A 20,600-nucleotide genomic window follows, 5' to 3' on the forward strand; every position below is an offset into this window, starting at 1 on the left:
ACTACTCTTGTGTACACTGAGGGTCCCAGTGGTCGGGGCGGCCACCATAAAGACTTTACCACTATCTAGAGGTAAGTAGTTAGCAGATAATGTAAAAGCCAGCTTTTTTTTGCCACGGCATTTTGTGACGCTGGGCCCTAGTTTTATTTGGTTTTATTCCGCTTTTTTTTTTTTTTTTTTTTGCCTCCAATTTATAACTGAATGTTCCATTTTCTACTTATTTATGTGAGAATTTTTTTTATTTTTACAGTCTGTATCTCAGTAATACTGAAAAAAGATAAAAGAAATCCTTTAACTAGAAACTAAACAAAGATAGGAAAAACCCGACACAGCAGAACTAAGTCCGAAACAAAAGCGAAACAACTCATAACTGCAACGTATTACACAAATGAACGTACTACGTAGTTACAATAGTCACATATGTATCACATACAGGTAAAATGGTTACAGGTCATACATGGTTACAATACAGCACATACAGTTGCACTGTATCACACACGGTTACAATATATTGAGCACACACTACACTATTGTACCTCTTACTTGTATCACACAAGGTTAGAATATATCATAACCAATTACAGTGTATTGTGTATTGTACATACACTATTCCATTGTATCTCCTACTTGTATCATATACAGTTACAATGTATAATAAGGGGTTATAATGTATAACATACAGTTACAATGTATCACATACTGTTACAATGTATCACATACAGGTACAGTGTATCATGCATGGTTATAATGTATCATACACGGTTACACTGTGTCATATACAGTTACAATGTATCACATATGTTTACTGTTTATCACATATAGTTACAATGTATCACACACTGTTACAATGTATCACTTCTAGTTACATTGTATCACATAGTTACAATGTATCACACATGATTACCGTTTATCACACATGATTACCGTTTATCACATATAGTTACAGCGTATAACACACCGCTACAACGTATCACATATAGTTACAGCGTATAATACACCGCTACAATGCATCACATACAGTTACAGCGTATAATCATACGGTTACAACGTATCACATATAGTTACAGCGTATAACACACCGCTACAACATATCACATATAGTTACAGCGTATAACACACCGCTACAATGCATCACATACAGTTACAGTGTACTATTCATACACTACTCCATTGTACCTCTCACTTTCTTTGCTCTCACTATCAAACTTTGCAGATACAGCAGACTAAGAGAGAACAGAAGCTTCCAGGACGGTCTATACCATCTTTCAAAAAGGAGAGGGGGGTATGCAGAGAGGCAGATATTTTTGGTTTAATATGACTCCTTAAATGATGTGCTCACTTCTAAGTGTATAATGGGCTCAGGGATTTAGTACCGTATATGCCTAAGATTACAAGGCGGACACAGTAAAAAGTTATTCCAGGATATGTTGACTGAGCCACCCCCATCAAGGTGGAGGCAGGTGGTACACTCCTTTGTGGGTTCTCTGGCTGTGCAGGGAGAGTGCAGGGACTCAGTGGATGTGTTCACACTTTGCAGGCAATGAGCACCCAGGGCTGGCTCCCTGTGCAGCATGAGGAGAAGCAAAGTGATGGTCCTGGCGACCTGTCTGGGCTCCTTCGTCCTGATTATCTTCTACTTCCAGAGCGGCCTGAGCTCAGGTAAGTGCCCACTCACCTCCAGGGAGGGTTAGGAATAGAGGGGCTGGGAGGAGGGACGCACAATCCACTAACTTAGACGTTATCGCCGCTGCTAAAAATGCAAGCTCACTGGGTCAGTAACTAATCTGGGCCATAGACCTCCCTATAGTTGATAAGAAGGATCATTCGCTTTTGTAGCGACAATTTCTCTGTCTATGGAACCAAATTTATTGATTTTTGACAAGGATCTATTTTCCTATATGTACGGTATTTTCCTATATATACGGTATTGATGTCGCTGATGTCATTCTTCTGTTCCCTAATTCTGTTGTGACTGGCTGAATGAGATGTTAGATCCCATTGTAAACGTTGCAATCCATACGAATACAATGAGCTAACATTGCAACAAAGTTGCAAGAAGAAAGATCTGAAAAGGTTGTAGGTTGTGTAGCCTTAGTGGGATAAATCTTCTCAAGGTAAGTAGTCGGACTTGTATTATAAGTAGCCACAATCTTGCGTCTTTCTACAATCTATTAGGATTTGCAAACTTGTTGTATGTTCCGGGATCCTTTACAATTCCTGACTGCTAGAGATTGCAAGTTCCTTGACCCCGAACCATTCTCTCTCATATGTATCTTTTACAGTTCTTTCTGCAGTCTTTGTAACTCTTCATCTTTTGAGCTTGACCATTGACTTAGACTCATTTATGTGGCATGCAAAGTGTTAACGCTGCCAGCACCCTATAAATAATATGTGCCCCCCTGCCTGTCTTGTAGGGCTGAAATATTCCCTTTATTCATGCATGGCCTCCCAGGACTCGGCTGAGGAATGTTCCTGTCTTGGGTTCGCAGTGTAATGAATGGAACCTCTCAGCCAGTCTCTTAATATTTCCACTTTAGGCATCGGGTAGAGTCTGCGCCTCCAGGGGTTAATCGTACCCCCACTACTGTTTTCATAACCCTTATAAGAAAACCAGTGCGGATCCAACCCTATGCAATTCTGTCAGCACCCTGAAAGTCCTAGAAAGGTACTGATGTAGCAGAACTAAGTTTGTCATTGGGCACAGCTCCTGTTTTTACATAGGACTGCAGGTAATCTTTCCATATCACCATGCACAAAATCCATGATTACAAATTCAGCTCTGCTACATCTGTATTTAGAACACCCTATGGAAACGTCCGCTCATTCATTCTGCGGTCCAGACTGTATAAATACTCTAGACCGCAGAGACTCTAAAATTAACTTGGCATTAAATGGGTTAATTGTTTAGGCTGTGCCCGCCCCTCCCATAGTCTCTGCCAATGTGGCAGATCAAAATAAACACCTCCATATATCCCCCCCCCCCCCTTCCCTCTTCCCCTAACACATGCTCCCTCTGTCTGGCTGCATTGTGGAAGTTTCTCTGGCCCCGCAATCTGTCTCAGACCCCTGGAGGCGGTGGGCTTATAAAAACACTGGAATACTTTACAGCTGATGTCACCCCACAACCTCCGGCCCCCAATTGTATTTTCTTAAATTATGTGCAAAATTTTATGCAAAAAAAAAATTCTTTAAGTCTCCTTGGAGTGATCCTTAAAGGGCCACTAACCCTGAACTAGACAAGGTCCAGCACATCTGGATATAAAGCTCTATGGAGGATCTCAGTGGTGGAAATCTGAAGCCGTGATCGGGGAGGGTTCTGATCATTCATCCCATGGTAGATCACTATGGGGATTCTGATGGCTGATCACAGAGAACAGTAGCTTTACATACAACTATGACAGAGACCATAGCCATCATCAGACCCACCTGCACTGATGGCGATCCCTTACCTGAATGGTGGCGGTCACGCTCTATTCAAGTCTATGGAGAGAGCCAAGCGATGTAGTTCGCTTTTTATCATCTATGCAGAAAGGGCTACCAGAGGTCCCCCTATTCCCATGATGGGTTGGACCACCCACCAATAAGACACTTCTCACCTATTCTATGGATAGATGATGGTTATTAACATGGCGCAAACCCTTCAAGGGAAGGGGCAATAACCAGACATTATTATGGACTGTGTTTAGTTTTTGTAAGGGGTCCCCATTTGTCTAGAGCAGGGGTCCTCAAACTTTTTAAACAGTGGGCCGGAGGCAGAGCAGGTCGCACAGACATCGGGAGCGGTGCCCTCCAATAGGTAAAGTGAAGTGCGCTCCATGGCCTGGCCCGAGCTCCACAGGAGCTTCATTATAAATGCACGCCTACCGGCGTTGTCGGCGAGGCCAGCCAGAAGTGCTTGGAGGGCCGCATGTGGCCCGCGGGCCGCAGTTTGAGGATCCCTGGTCTAGAGACTTCACTACATCGGAGATCGCCCTCCTCATGGGTTTTCAGGAACGTCTGACTACCCCATCCACCCTGGTACACGTTGGGCCTCGCTTATTAAAGCCGTCTAATCCTTTACCCAAAGCAACCAATCAGAGCGCAGCTTCTATTTCTCCAAAGCGGTTAAAAAAGTGAAAGCTGATCTCTGATTGGTTGCTATGGGAATCCAGGCCTAGTTCTTGGCTTAACCAACTCTGATAATTGCGGCCTAGTGTAGTTTCTATAGTAACGCTGCCAAATGGTTGTAGCCTCAGATGGCCAACATGTCTGTCACACCCTCTGAGAGCACACCGCAGGAAATGGCAGCTCACTTACAGTTTATTACTATGTCAGTCCTTGTCTGGTGTGCGGTCACCATCACCGTCCAAAAGTCTAGGGCTATATGGTGACCTTGGCCACGACTCCTTCGCCACTTTTACCCAAGGGTATCCGACAGTGCTCCGTCTTTTTACGCAGTCACAGCCTTCGAGGGTTCTGATATCACTCCATTCACTTGCGTTGATGAAGACGTCTTCTTGCGACATGGCGATCACTGGTCACCTGACAGAAGATTCAGCCAAAGACCCCATGTAGCCCTAGTCATAGTGCTTTAGGAGAAACTCTGGCAATGGCCCCTATTTCTCTATGGCTGGCTTAAAGGGGCACGCTAGTTATATTGAGCATGATTTTAATGGACGTGTGAAATGGTTGATCAAGCTGAAGCCGAGCTGCCATGTTATAGGGCCCCTTACTTCAGGTCATGGAGGAGGGTCCCAGAATGCCACCAATGCTACTCAGACATGTTTCAGCCTGACCATGGACCTAAGACAGCCAAACCTGGTGTCTGATATGTGATGAGCGATGACAGATTTATGGCCATAACTATAGGCGGAGCTGCATTGTGTATGGCAGCGGCTGCAGCTCTGGGATTGCCCTGACCACATATCCTGGGAGTTGTAGTGTATAGGAGAATCTGCCAGTCTACGGCATTAATGTCTTACCATCCCCCTCATTCACTTTGCCCCAGAGACATTGCATAGGGCATGTTAAATTGCAATCTTTATGGAGAACTTGCCTGAAAACTGATCTGAGAGCGATGGGGTCTGAGTGATACTCCTGATGTGGAGGAATGTGGCTCTAATGAGTTACAGCCGCCTCGGGACCCTCTTACTGAAGGACTACAAGCCCCAGCAAGTAGTGGCATCCAGGGGCTGGTAAAACATGGCATCCCTAGGTCATGTAATATATATGGATGTGTCGGGTCCTCCAGAGAGGGCGTCTGAGTCTCTCCCTAAAAAGAGGCTCCCACCCCCCAAATAACTATTAATAATTGGGTAAAATTCTGGGGCTATAAACAGAAATAAAAAAATATTGATAAAATGTGACTTTGTTTCCTCGTCCGCAGTCTGGGCGTCTGGAGCTCGGGCACCTTCTCCGCTTCCTGATGGAACTTTCCATTCTAGGAACAGAAAAGCTGAGATTCTGATGAGGACAAACCCGTCATAAAGCAGACTCGTCCCAGGAGCCGCTGACCATAATAAGAGCTGCTGTGTATCTGGACCCCAAATCTGTGACTGTGACTGAACATGGCCTAAGGCTATATACATGTGAGAGGACTGAGTGGATGGCACTCGTAGGCTGTCCATTCTTTCCACACATTTCACACAGACTGTAATAGGACCTGCTGAGCTTTGTGTCCGGGCTCAAGGCTCCCACATGGACCTGTGGAAAAACACGGTCTTGTCTATGCGGCTATTATAGTAAAGAATGTATCGGTGTGCGGTGGGTTGAGGAAACTGATACAGTTGTATGTGAGGCCTTAGACTCTTCTATTTGCTTTCCTAATATTAACGCACCTTATCCTGATATGACAAATACAAGTTGGGCCCAGTGGACACCATTGACTATGATGAGGTCTGACCGGGTCCCATCATGATGCCCTCGACCACAGGTGTGAATGTGGGGGTAACGCCGCCTCGGCCACAGGTGTGAATGTGGGGGTAACGCCGCCTCGGCCACAGGTGTGAATGTGGGGGTAACGCCGCCTCGGCCACAGGTGTGAATGTGGGGTAACACTGCCTCGACCACAGGTGTGAATGGAGCCCTATATGTTTTTTTTTTTTCTCGTGCAGTTTGTTCCTTCCTCCTCTGACTCTAGAGTTCCCATGTTCCGCCTGTGATGTCCAGCTGTATTTATCAGTTTTTCAATGCCAGCCATTTTGTGTAGCTTCTCTCTAGAAACCTCAGACCAAGAGAAAAGCTGAGGAAGGAGACGTCTATAGCTTAAGATGACAATATCTGCAAAAAAATGCGCATATTACAGAACAACAAAGGAGATAGCCCCTTCCCTACAAAGCAAGAAGATGTAAATCTTATCACCCTAGACCACAGGTGTGAACTGCGACTTATGTGACTAGCACAGTTAGAGCTCATTAACACAACTGTGCTTATGTGCAGGTCTATGGGTAACACATGGCTGCCAGGCTGTGCAGGACACTAGCCATAGAATACATGGAGGGAGAGGAGGATAGCACATAGAACAATATGGTGGTGTGCCTGGGGCCTTAGACCCCCTGGGGGCATCCCATAGCCCTGGGCATCTTGACCACTTTTATGTAACCTAAATGACACCTTCAAAACCTTACAGGATCTGCAACCAGACAGACTTTAGGTTGGGGAATCTATTAAAGCCCTTGTATAGCTGTACTTTATACTGGTCCCCACTCCACTGCTGCAGATAATTGGGGGTCCCCTTTATTCCGCAGAGACATTGCTGCACATGCTCAGTTGCATTATAGTGAATGGATCATACAGAAACCTCCGAGCTTGCTTCAGTCTCTGTTCACATCTGCACTTTGGCTGCTGTTATAAATGAGACAGTACAAGATCCTTCACATGTCTCCTGTACCCAGTGACTTATAGTGACAATGGTAACTACAACAGAAAAGTCAATTCTACTGGACACATCTTGTTCCATCTCTGGTTGCCCCTATTGCACTATAACGTTCCATGAGATTTGGCAGTAACTTATGGGCTAAGTAATGGGTTAAAGCAGAAGTGTCAGGCCGGGGTTGTTTGCTCAGTCTGGTCAGTATTCTGTGTGATATTTACCAGCTCCAGCTCCACACAGGGGGTAAAAGTCACTGCCGACGTCACCGCTCTCCCCCGAACTCCGCACTCCTAATCCTATAGAAATGCTCCTCGTACAAGTCACAAAGCACGGCAGATTTTTATTTTATTATTTTATACATATTTTTTTTTAAAGCTTTTACAGAAGAGAAAAAACATTCCAGATTCTTCTGGGGTCACTTGTATAAGGTTACAATTGACAACACTGTATATTAGTTCCACCTGCTCGTAAGAAGGAACCTGTCAGCACACTATGGGCACTAAAATGTCATCCTAGTACCTGGCCCCTTCTCCAACGCTGTCTTTTGTAATGTTACAGCAATGCTTCTGTCCTGGGAAAAATAACTTATCCCATATTTAAGCTTAGGATTTTGAAGCAAAGTGCATAGTCAAGCTCTCCAGGTATACATACCCAGCCTCAGCTGCACCAGTGTCCTGGCACATGTGCACATACCCGGCCTCAGCTGCACCAGTGACCTGGCACATGTGTACATGCCCAGCCTCAGCTGCACCAGTGCCCTGGCACATGTGTACATACCCAGCCTCAGCTGCCCCAGTGCCCTGGCACATGTGTACATGCCCAGCCTCACCTCCACCAGTGACCTGGCACATGTGTACATACCCAGCATCAGCTGCACCAGTGCCCTGGCACATGTGTACATGCCCAGCCTCACCTCCACCAGTGACCTGGCACATGTGTACATGCCCAGCCTCACCTCCACCAGTGACCTGGCACATGTGTACATACCCAGCATCAGCTGCACCAGTGCCCTGGCATATGTGTACATGCCCAGCCTCACCTCCACCAGTGACCTGGCACATGTGTACATACCCAGCATCAGCTGCACCATTGCCCTGGCACATGTGTACATGCCCAGCCTCACCTCCACCAGTGACCTGGCACATGTGCACATACCCAGCCTCAGCTGCACCAGTGTCCTGGCACATGTGCACATGCCCAGCCTCAGCTGCACCAGTGCCCTGGCACATGTGTACATGCCCAGCCTCAGCTGCCCCAGTGCCCTGGCACATGTGTACATGCCCAGCCTCACCTCCACCAGTGACCTGGCACATGTGTACATGCCCAGCCTCAGCTGCACCAGTGACCTGGCACATGTGTACATGCCCAGCCTCAGCTGCACCAGTGACCTGGCACATGTGTACATGCCCAGCCTCAGCTGCACCAGTGACCTGGCACATGTGCACATACCCAGCCTCAGCTGCACCAGTGACCTGGCACATGTGCACATGCCCAGCCTCAGCTGCACCAGTGACCTGGCACATGTGCACATGCCCAGCCTCAGCTGCACCAGTGACCTGGCACATGTGCACATACCCAGCCTCAGCTGCACCAGTGACCTGGCACATGTGCACATGCCCAGCCTCAGCTGCACCAGTGACCTGGCACATGTGCACATGCCCAGCCTCAGCTGCACCAGTGACCTGGCACATGTGTACATGCCCAGCCTCAGCTGCACCAGTGCCCTGGCACATGTGTACATGCCCAGCCTCAGCTGCACCAGTGCCCTGGCACATGTGTACATGCCCAGCCTCACCTCCACCAGTGACCTGGCACATGTGTACATGCCCAGCCTCAGCTGCACCAGTGACCTGGCACATGTGTACATGCCCAGCCTCACCTCCACCAGTGACCTGGCACATGTGTACATACCCAGCATCAGCTGCCCCAGTGCCCTGGCACATGTGTACATGCCCAGCCTCAGCTGCCCCAGTGCCCTGGCACATGTGTACATGCCCAGCCTCAGCTGCACCAGTGCCCTGGCACATGTGTACATGCCCAGCCTCAGCTGCCCCAGTGCCCTGGCACATGTGTACATGCCCAGCCTCACCTCCACCAGTGACCTGGCACATGTGTACATACCCAGCCTCAGCTGCACCAGTGACCTGGCACATGTGTACATGCCCAGCCTCAGCTGCACCAGTGACCTGGCACATGTGTACATGCCCAGCCTCAGCTGCACCAGTGACCTGGCACATGTGTACATACCCAGCCTCAGCTGCACCAGTGACCTGGCACATGTGTACATACCCAGCCTCAGCTGCACCAGTGACCTGGCACATGTGTACATACCCAGCCTCAGCTGCACCAGTGACCTGGCACATGTGTACTTACGCATTTCAGGGCATCCATTCCAAGCCCGTTACTCATATCTTGAGTAAGGGGCTTGGAATGGACGCCCTGAAACGTGTAAGCTGGCTTTTGTTGTTTCACTTCATGGATCCTTGTTGATGTTGTGGGGGGCTAATAATATCTTATGAAAAATTGTGTATAGAGGTGGGGACTGAGATTGTTCTATCTGTCCATAGATGAGCAATTTGGAGACTTGCCAGACTGGTTATGTAAATACTATGCTCTGTGTATTGGGTGATGCTATCTTACAAAGGATGGGGACAGATCGTCTGGAACCAGGGGCATTGTTAGGAAAGGATCAAAGACCAAAGACCCTTTTTTAAGATAAAGGGACAAGAGAAGGGTAATTAAGCTAATTGTCTCCAACAAGGATGTCTATTGTCTTTAGAATACCATAAGATAGACATCTAGGGTGTGTATTTGAGACATGTGCTGATGGCTGCCATTTTGATTGATACCATGCGGCTACTGACTCCATTTTAGAGTAGAGCTAGCCCTCAGGGGGGTGTGACCTCTCTCCAGTTTCTTATCCAATAGATATGCATCAGGGCTATTGTTACAAACTTCTCCACCAATAGATGTTAGGCTAATTATACTAGCCAATCCTGTTCTGTCTATGCCATGTTATATATACTTTGTTCTAGCCACCATTAAATCAGAATCCATTTTGATACACCACCACCATGTGTCTTTGTGATTCTCCAGGCTAAAAGATGGCTGTAGCCAATCTTGGCCTGTTAATTAATTTTCCTTTACAGACAGCATATCTCTGGGGTATTATGATTCCCCCAACAATGTAAATTCTTATGGAATTTTATATGAATAATTAAGTTACTTTTTATATTGGATGCTGGATTCTTTTACATATTCCTTGCATGTGTACATATCCCAGCTTCAGATCATCACTGCGCATGCGTTGGGTTCTGTGACCCTGCTCAGCCTGGCACAGTGTTAAGCTGAAACCAGGGATGTATATCTGGCTGCAGGATGGAGATGGAGCTACAAGGTGCAAGGAGGAACTTTCTCAGGCAATAGGGTGATGTATTTGGTGCTAGGGGAGCTCCATTGCAGCTGTGGTGACAAGATGGAGTATGGAGAGCCTGACTTTATGCATTTGATCTCCAAACCCTTTGGGCTATCTGAGGCTCTCGAGTCCTGTAGAGGTTATTGCCTCTGCACCCCCAACCCATCAGGGGCATAATCTGGGCACCTCCTGTGACTTGTGAGCAATGTTTGTAATGGGATATATATATCGCACCCTTTACTTTCCTCTTGTGCCTCTTCAGGTTGGATCTGTGAGCACGTGTGATTAATATTGAATACGGAAGGTCAGGTCACTAGAAACTAGAGCTGAGGTTTCGTGCCCCAGTGTAACCAGAGAACGACGCTTAGCATTAGATCTTTGGTTTTCTAGGTGCTCACAATGTGACGGTAATGTCTGAAGGATTAGAGGTTGCAGACTGAAGCTACATTTGTGATTTAGGATGCTATAGGTGGGAAATCAATGGGTTATATAAAGCGTCTCATTGAGTTCAATGTGTAGCGCCCGTAAGCTGGCACCCATTGGGATCTGTTTTGAAGCGCCTCGCTCTGACACGTGTTTATGTCTAAATGAGCGGCGTGTTACTCCGTGGGAACAGGGCCGTAGATGGGCCCCGAAGGTTGGGGCCACAGATGCATCATTAATGGTAAATTGACACTAGTACATTTCAGGAATGCTCATCCTGAGCCACCTGTTTCGTGAATATAATGCCAAAGTAAGGGTTAAACAATGTGATAGGAGAGGGCTGGGCTGTAGCGCCTCCCATGGGCACAGATGGCAGCCATTATAACATTGGAGCAGCTGCATATACGAACTATGAAATGTGAATCAGACCGTCCGCAATATAATTCTGTCCATTGTTGTAAGAAGTCGTGCCATTCGAGTAGGCAGAGTCCGAAAACGCAGCAAGGAAAGTGTTGGCAGGAGGCTAGAATAATAATGTGTCCGGTAAACCGTCCCATGATAGGACGCCATTGACAGTCTCCAAATCCGGCCCTCAGGAAAACTGAGGATTCTTACTTTCTGATCCCAGGAGAAATATCAGCTGGTAATTTTCCACCGCGCTCGTACAATGTTTCAGTGAGAAGTTCTGGCTGGTGCGGAGAGAGAGGGATGTGCAAAAACTTTTTGGATTTTTTTTTTTTTTAAATTCTAAAGTTACGGTAAATTGACTGGGAAAGCTTTATCTTGGCTTCATTTTAGGTTCAAAATTCAGCATTTATTAAATTAGTTTCCAATTAATGATAATAAAAATATAAATTGCACATATGAATATAAGAAACTTTGCAATATATCTTATTAAAGAAATCTATTTCCTTCTCCATTTATTAGGCGGCTCTCCTCCTCCTCGGCTTCACTCTTCTCTATAGAATTCCTCTCTGTACTCTGCCTCACACACAGAAGTCTATAGAGAAGGGAGTGGGGAGGGGGCAGCTGTTAGTTGATTCATTGTGAGCAGTCTTAGTCTTGTCTCGATACAGCAGTGTCAGCAGAGCTCCCTCACTCAGTGTATCAGTTTACTAGCAGCTGTTTCTTTTGCAGCAGCCGCCTCCTCCCCATAGACTTCTATGTAAAAAGTAAGTGGAAAGAAATAAGATATTCCAAAGTTGTTTTGTTTTTAAATATTCGACTGTACTATACATTTATGAAAGTGGTGTTATAATCGGAGGTGCACTTTAATATATTTGTACAAGTCCGAGAATAGGCCATGGTGCTGTCACTAGGGGGAGCTCTTTGTATAACCGGTATACAGCAAGCAGCTGAGCTCCCCCTAGTGTTGGCTCATAGAGCGGGGATCCGATTAAAGGGATCTTCTTCTATAGCTTGTACACAGGGGTTACCTTTAGGACACCAGCCCTCTACAGCTCCTCTGGGCACTGAACCTCATGGACTCCCAGCTCTGATCTTTCTCCCTTTAACCTTATTTTAGACAAGATGAGCTTTTTCCCCTGAACAATGAGGAATTTTTAGATTTCCTGTGAACAAAACAGAAACTATTACCGTAATAAGCCAAACCACAAAATTGAGCAAAAACCCAATGACACAGGAAAATCTCATGAAATCTTATTGCGTAATGGCCGCTGTAAATGTTTCTTCAGAACTGGAGCAAATCCCTTACAAGGAGCATGTTCACACTTGGTCGATACGTTGCAGAATCTTCAACAAAAGTCTCATTTATTTTCTGTTTTCCAGGACTTATTACAAGCCTTGGGCTACTGTCAGTGAGCGGCTGCCCATTGCGTTGTTTTATGGTGGCGAACTGCAGCATCAAGAAAACAAAAAATGGCAGTCAACTGGAAACAACTGGAGTTTAGTATCGTGTTTGGGTTTTTTTGTGTGGATTTTTGATCTTTGGTTTGCGGTAGGACGGTGTGCAAATTTTTGGAAGTGATCAAACCCCACAACCCCTTTGGGCTGTGTCGCGCTCCCGTTTGTAATTTGGGCGCACTCTTTTTTTGTGAATTGACCAGCACATGCCCTGTCCACCTCATATAGAACTGCAGAGAGCCCGGAGGATACAGCAGTATTTGCTGGGCCTGGTAGAGCGGCCGGCTTTACCAGGACTTCCAGTGGTCATCTCTTATTTTGGGAACCTTCTGGACATTCTGGGAAAGTTGACAAGTGCGACTTTTGGCACAGAAAAAGAACTGAGACTAATCATGTATTCTATGTACAAGTAGTTATCTAAAAATCCTCGATAATCTAATGGTATCCTGTACGGCCGGTCTGTTCAGCCATAATGTGCGATACTGTAGCTAAGCGATGCTGTCTCAGCCATAATGTGCGATACTGTATCTAAGCAATGCTGTGTCAGTCTGCTCAGCCATAACGTGTGATACTGTATCTAAGCGATGCTGTGTCAGTCTGATCAGCCATAACGTGTGATACTGTATCTAACCAATGCTGTCTCAGTCCGTTCAGCCATAATGTGCGATACTGTAGCTAAGCGATGCTGTCTCAGCCATAATGTGCGATACTGTATCTAAGCAATGCTGTCAGTCTGTTCAGCCATAACGTGTGATACTGTATCTAAGCGATGCTGTGTCAGTCTGTTCAGCCATAACGTGTGATACTGTATCTAACCAATGCTGTCTCAGTCTGTTCAGCCATAATGTGCGATACTGTAGCTAAGCGATGCTGTCTCAGCCATAATGTGCGATACTGTATCTAAGCAATGCTGTGTCAGTCTGTTCAGCCATAACGTGTGATACTGTATCTAAGCGATGCTGTGTCAGTCTGTTCAGCCATAACGTGTGATACTGTATCTAAGCGATGCTGTGTCAGTCTGTTCAGCCATAACGTGTGATACTGTATCTAAGCAATGCTGTCTCAGTCTCTTCAGACGAGTCTCTTGATTTTTGTCTGAGTAGTTTTCCATTTCCCCTGGAGTATTCTGATCCGTCATACGGGAGGTCTCTTATTACGGCCTCGGCCCTCTCCTCTATATATTGTCTGGCCTCGCGCCCGCTGCCGTCAGATTATGTTGTGTTTTAAGCATTAAAGGGAAACCAAATCTACATGAGATCTTTGTCGTAGCCGCACACCTACAGGTCATACTTTCCATACATCATAGGAACACGAGATATTTAGATTGTCTCCAAGAATACTTAAAGGGAACCATCAGCAGGTTTGAGGACCGTAAACTAACAGCATGTCCATATGTGCCAGTGATTTAGTATAGGATTATAGTGTTTTCTAAGCAGCTGGTTCCCTTTAAGAAACGTGAAGATTACAGTAAAAATCAGCCAACTGCGTAGTACTGTGATGTCACCATGTTAAATGCAGTGATGTCATTGCATACCAAACCTTTCCAATTCCACTAACACATTTCTTTTTCTTGCAATTTTGCATTGCCCGGGGAATAAAAACCAGATGTGATTTGGGATTCCTAAGGAACCATGTGTGATTACTTTACTTAACTTTCCAGACTCTAGCCCCCCTCCCATTATTTTTTTTGTAGGGGGATTAAATCCTGATGACGGGAGCTCAAAGCTAAACGCCCTCACGCAAGGCTGACTGCCGTCTCCTACCGTAGACTTATGGGGTATAGCGACAGATGTGACTCGCGTGTGTTGACCTATATACGCTCCGTGACCAAAAAATCTGCACCAATAATTTATTGTCCTGGTGAAGCCCTCGGTGTTATGTAATGATATGGAAGTGATGACAATATTACAGCCAAAAGAGAAGGGTATTGGGGAAACTGTCGCTCCATTATACGTATAGGATGGAAGAACTCGCCACGAGGCTTCCATACTCCACCCCGACCATCATCCGATCCCAAACAAATCCTGAATCCATCACTATAAAGGAGTCTGGTCTGTACAGTCCAGGTTTCTTGCTCATTACATCACTGCAGACGAAGGTGACTGTCTTGGCTGTCAATGGCAGGACGTGTAACGGGTGCTGGGAGTGTCTGATAATAATGCAAGCAGAGACAGAGGGGTGGAATGATGGCGCCCCCTGTGTCTGGATGGTGGGATCTGCTTGTACTTGTCAGGGGATCAATCTTCTCTGCTGGTGGTCTGTCCGGGCCACCCGGAGCCTGTTCATGGCGCCTGCCCTGCACGCGTTCCATGTCTATTTCTTATACTGTATACATTGTAATATAAATATTTATCTGGAGTTCTGGTGATTTGTCCTGATAATGGGGGGGGGGGGGGGGGATTTGGCTGCAATACAATGTGATTATTTAGTAGTCTAATACCAATGATGTCAGCGGCACAGAATGTATAATGTCGGGGATTAATTGATGTCAGTAATGGGGGGGTGTATGAGGAATGTCGGGCCATTGGAGCGGCTCCAGGTGATGAGGTAACCTGCAGCACTTCTAGGATCAGATGCTGTGAAATATTTGGAGATTCCCTTGTGTCACATTTTGCAGAACCTCAGACATTTCATTGGTAGCTCGTAAAGTTGTCTTGAGAATGTCATGAAGTTCTCAGTCTTGTAAACGAAACCATCTACGCTCGTGGAAGTGCCAGAAGCTCCATTAAAGCAGTATGTGAAGGACAGGGATTTAGTGGCATTCCCTGCGTACTTGGCCCCTTCTTTCTTCCTGACATCTGTCCCAAAGGAAACTTGATTGAAAGAATTTTCTTTTCTTAAAGGCGAGGATCACTTTTCCGTGAGCAATTGGAATGGGAAGTCAAGGCGAAGCCCCTTGCAAGCGTTGTACGAAAGTGAACAGGTAAGTGAATGCCGCCCCTGACAGTCTTCACTTTTAGGCCAGAACTTCATGAGTGCCTTAGCCAAAATGTTGCACATCAACATTGCAACACCTGACAGAATACAGTACGGCTGCATTGCATGAGTTGCAAAATATCCACATCTGCTGGATATACTGTAGGGTCTCATGTTCTAGGCCACCTTGCCTGCATGCACTCGCTTGTGCCCCAGAATGCAGATCTCTCCATAAAATAGGCACAGACCATAGCGCCCACATTTTGATGGGGTAACTAAAGCTAGGGTGACAGATGACCATAAAATGTTTCCTATTTGCTTGCAACTTGCTATTGCATTGAAGTTCCCCAATAACTTTATGTTGCAAGCAGTTTCACCATTGCCCCTTCTATTAGCCTTGAAAGAAATGGTAGTGAGCCGTTAACAGCAATCATCCAAATGGGATATGGGACCCTATTCACATGATTGGTGGGGTCCTAGTAGTGAGATCTCCAGGGATCAAAACCGTAAAGTTTAGATACTATCTCTGGGAAACGAGGGTAGGACATACTATAGCGGTGCAGCATTGGGTTACCAGGGGCTTCTAGAATTCAATGTATAATCTGTAGCAGGGTCCTCAATTGTGACAAGTCTTAGTCTGGGTCTCTTATGGGACATTTTTGGCAACTTGCTCATCTCCCGTCTTCTGTCAACACTGCTATCCATAAAGGATGAGGCCGACGTGATATAGTATACACCCTTGGTTCTGATCTTCCTTGAGCATGTTGCTTATTTCTGCCTTTTATGCGTCCTCATAATTCAGACTAGTCTGTTGTTCAGGACTTAAGTGTACAATTGGATTTGGCTGCCAGCGGTGTTGGGTACTTGACTGCACTCAGAACAGAACATTCTCTACCTGACCTAATCCCAGCTCCTTCACCAGCCATGGAAAGACGTCATTGATGTCTCTCAATTTACAAAAACAATCCTGGCTTTCTTCAGGGCCAAGTTGTCATGAATTTTGCCAATTGGGATGTGAATGTGATGGTAAAGATGATTTATACACAGATGAGGTGGTTGTTCGGTTTTTTTTTTTGTTTTTTTTTACATATCTTTATTTTTCTTTAACTTCTAGTTTGAGCCTTCATCGATCCAAGCTAAACACCAGAATCGCCGGGAGCTGCTGGCCAGCGCCTGCAAAACATACACTCGGAAACGCCGTGTCCTCACCGCAGATGACCTCAAACATCTGATTGTAGACGACACACATGGGTTGCTGTATTGTTATGTGCCCAAGGTGGCATGCACCAACTGGAAGAGGGTTATGATGGTTCTCACTGGCCAGGGCAAGTATAAGGACCCTACACTCATTCCAGCCAACGAGGCCCACATTCCAACAAACCTTCGCACCCTCTCGGAATTCAGCACTTCTGAGATAAATTACCGGCTCCGGAACTACCTCAAGTTCATCTTTGTACGGGAGCCTTTCGAGAGGCTGGTCTCCGCCTACAGGAATAAATTTACTCGTACGTATAACACGGCCTTTCACAAGCGGTACGGCACCAAGATAATAGAACGTCATCGTAGAGAACCATCTCTTGAAGCTCTTGAACATGGAGATGATGTTACCTTTGAAGAATTCCTTTACTACTTAGTAGACCCACAAACCCAACGAGAAGAGCCATTCAACGAGCACTGGGAACGAGTCCATTCCTTATGCCACCCGTGTATTGTCCAGTATGACATAGTGGGCAAATACGAGACTTTAGAAGAAGATGCCAACTACCTCCTTCAGTTGATAGGGGTAGGAGATTCCATTAAGTTTCCATCTTCTTCCAAAACCACCCGAACCACAGATGGGATGGCAGCCGAGTTTTTTAAGGGCGTCACGCGCTTCTACCAACGGCGTCTCTTCAACCTCTACAAGATGGACTTTTTGCTCTTCAATTACAGTATTCCACATTACTTGCAGATACATTGAGCGTGGGATGATGTGGCGGAGGGTGCAGGGGCCTGGTGCTCTCTGGCACTTTCTAGCGGTGGGGAAAACCTACAATGGAGCCAAATTTATTTATTGCGATTGTGAACTTTTTCGATGAGTGTTTTTTGCCTTGGCTATGACGCAGACAAGACTGTGCCAGTGTTATATCATTTTTCTAGTCAACCCTTTGTAGCAACCAGAACTTGTCTGCTGTAGTGTTAGGTACTCGCGCTACTCGCCTTCTTCGTCAGCAAGATGAGGCTGCAGGAATCGGCCATTTTGCTACTGTATGGCATCCTTCGAGGCAGCCTGAGCGCTTATCAGGAGTATGAAATACATTCAGGAGTTACCATTTGATTTCCTGAGCAGGGTCACTCACATCCATTCATTTCCGGTGGGAGGCCGAGATCACGTTTACAGACTGTCTGATGATGTTTTTTCATTGTGGCTGTATTTTCAAAAGTGTTTATAATTAAATAGGCCATTTTGTTTTATCACAACGAGATCCAATATGAGTCGGGTTTTTTTTTTTTGTTTTTTTTTTGTCATCTTTAAAGGCAATGTCCAGTTCAGTCTTTTGTTTAATTGTTACTTCTATACAAGTCTGTTTCCGTAGTAACAGACTACAAATAATCCCTGTGTAGTCTGACCCTGCCCTCGAGGAATTGTTCGTTTATGAATGTATTTATTTATTCAATAACAATTTTAGAATCTCATAAAATTACAAGAGAATTAATACCCATGACGGCTTTCTCTTGCTCTGACGCCATCTCCAGTCTTTGACACATACGTGTAACTACGGCAGTGACCTCAGTGGAGTTAGAAGCTCGTGTGTCCATATCAGAACATCATTGATACTGTAGGAGAACCAGTATGTAAGAAGGCGACCCTGCTCATCTTACTTATCCCCCACCGTTCTTTGGAAAAAATTGACAAGACCAGACAACACCTTTGTATTTTAACTAACATAAATTGAGTAGACTTTAGACAACAAATAGGAGAATGGCTGCAGGACAGACGGCACAGGGTTTGTTGCGACGCGTTTCCACTGCGTGAATTTTTTTTAAAATTAATTTCCTTTCTACATGGAGCCTTAAAGGCATTCACCCTGCTGCACGTGCGGGTCTCCAGTATGGCTGCCCCAGAAAACTACACTCACAATTTCTATAAATGGCGTCTCCTTGGACCTACAATTGTCAAAGTGGCAAGTACAGTGAAATAAAATGTGAGCGGTAAGCACAGCCGCTGACCTGCCCTGTAATAGCACGATAAGGGGGGATTTATACACACAGGGGCTGATATACTTAAGTGGCCTGACATTTAGACAGTTTCAGCGCACGTTCCAACTACCCTGCTATCACAAAGTTGCACGCTGTTTTGTAGATATTGAAACTGGAGCCCCATTGTGTATTGCTGGAGGAGTATGGGGTAACTTTTTAACTATTGTATGAAATACGATGACAATAAAATTCAATAGGGTCAGTGGAGGTGGGAGGGGCTGTGACAACCTCAAATCAACCATCAATCCTATCCCTTGTATGTCCCTCATATCTGCAGCTCTCACAGTGGGCCCATTATGTTATAGTGACGTGTCATTTCTAGATCCTATTTCTGGTCCATACCCCCCCCCCCCCCGATCTGTAAACCTGCACATTGGGAGTTTACGCTGCATGAGGAGTATCGGAAAAGGTAGCGGTTTGGTAAACAGGGGCAGGGAGTGCAGAAAAAGCCTCCATTCAGGTAGGAACAGTCGCCGCTGTTCTGCTGTGTGTGCCCTGTGGTTCAGCCAGTGTTTACCTGCTGGCAATCGCCCTCCCCTATAACAAGCCCATTATCCCCCAGAGGGCTCATCTTACAGCAGAGAACTTAACCCAAATATGTACCCTACAGGCGAAACTTGTGGCAGGAGGAGAAGAGCTGCAACCATGGAGGGAATCCCTGAATATTAACCCTTTCAGTGCAAATCTACAATCTTAAAGGCAATTAATTAAAAAAAAAAAATCTTAATAGCATCAAACAAAGAAGAAAATATTATATTACAGGAGACATTTATCATGTGCTGCCCTGCTGAATAATCTGCTCTGTGTAAGTAATGAGAATTGTGAAAGAATATAACTACTATAATACTGCCCCTACGTACAAGAATATAACTACTATAATACTTCTCCTATGTACAAGAATATAACTACTATAATACTGCCCCTACGTACAAGAATATAACTACTATAATACTTCTCCTACGTACAAGAATATAACTACTATAATACTACTCCTATGTACAAGAATATAACTAGTATAATACTGCTCCTATGTACAAGAATATAACTACTATAATACTACTCCTATGTACAAGAATATAACTACTATAATATTGCCCCCTATGTACAAGAATATAACTACTATAATACTGCTCCTATGTACAAGAATATAACTACTATAATACTGCTCCTATGTACAAGAATATAACTACTATAATACTACCTACTATGTACAAGAATATAACTACTATAATACTGCTCCTATGTACAAGAATATCACTACTATAATACTACTCCTATGTACAAGGATATCACTACTATAATACTACCTCCTATGTACAAGAATATAACTACTATAATACTGCTCCTATGTACAAGGATATAACTACTATAATACTGCTCCTATGTACAAGAATATAACTACTATAATACTACCTCCTATGTACAAGAATATAACTACTATAATACTGCTCCTATGTACAAGAATATAACTACTATAATACTGCTCCTATGTACAAGGATATAACTACTATAATACTACCTCCTATGTACAAGAATATAACTACTATAATACTACCTCCTATGTACAAGAATATAACTACTATAATACTACTCCTATGTACAAGAATATAACTACTATAATACTACTCCTATGTACAAGAATATAACTACTATAATACTACTCCTATGTACAAGAATATAACTACTATAATACTACTCCTATGTACAAGAATATAACTACTATAATACTACTCCTATGTATAAGAATATAACTACTATAATACTACTCCTATGTACAAGAATATAACTACTATAATACTACTCCTATGTACAAGAATATAACTAGTATAATACTACTCCTATGTACAAGAATATAAGTACCTGATATTTACACCGCTATACTTCCATATGATC

The 20,600-nt window shown here is 44.8% G+C and overlaps 1 protein-coding gene across 1 annotated transcript; it reads left to right on the forward strand.

Annotated features, from left to right (window-relative positions):
* Nucleotides 1-1,498: 1,498 nt before the first annotated feature.
* CHST13 (carbohydrate sulfotransferase 13) lies at nucleotides 1,499-17,787 on the forward strand. The gene is made up of 3 exons (XM_075287431.1): nucleotides 1,499-1,659; nucleotides 15,395-15,474; nucleotides 16,582-17,787. Exons 1-3 carry the CDS (start codon nucleotides 1,572-1,574, stop codon nucleotides 17,425-17,427), a joined length of 1,014 nt encoding a protein of 337 aa, XP_075143532.1. The 5' UTR covers nucleotides 1,499-1,571; the 3' UTR covers nucleotides 17,428-17,787.
* The last annotated feature ends 2,813 nt before the right edge of the window (nucleotides 17,788-20,600 follow it).

Source organism: Leptodactylus fuscus, chromosome 9 (assembly GCF_031893055.1).
Source record: "Leptodactylus fuscus isolate aLepFus1 chromosome 9, aLepFus1.hap2, whole genome shotgun sequence".
Classification (NCBI taxonomy): Eukaryota; Metazoa; Chordata; class Amphibia; order Anura; family Leptodactylidae; genus Leptodactylus; species Leptodactylus fuscus.

Bases quoted from the DNA above. Each gene is read 5' to 3' on its own strand.
- CHST13 (XM_075287431.1), top strand. From the start codon at position 1,572: ATGAGGAGAAGCAAAGTGATGGTCCTGGCGACCTGTCTGGGCTCCTTC. The intron at 1,660-15,394 runs GTAAGTGCCCAC...CTTTTCTTAAAG, and splicing joins CCAGAGCGGCCTGAGCTCAG to GCGAGGATCACTTTTCCGTG. The intron at 15,475-16,581 runs GTAAGTGAATGC...TTTAACTTCTAG, and splicing joins CGTTGTACGAAAGTGAACAG to TTTGAGCCTTCATCGATCCA.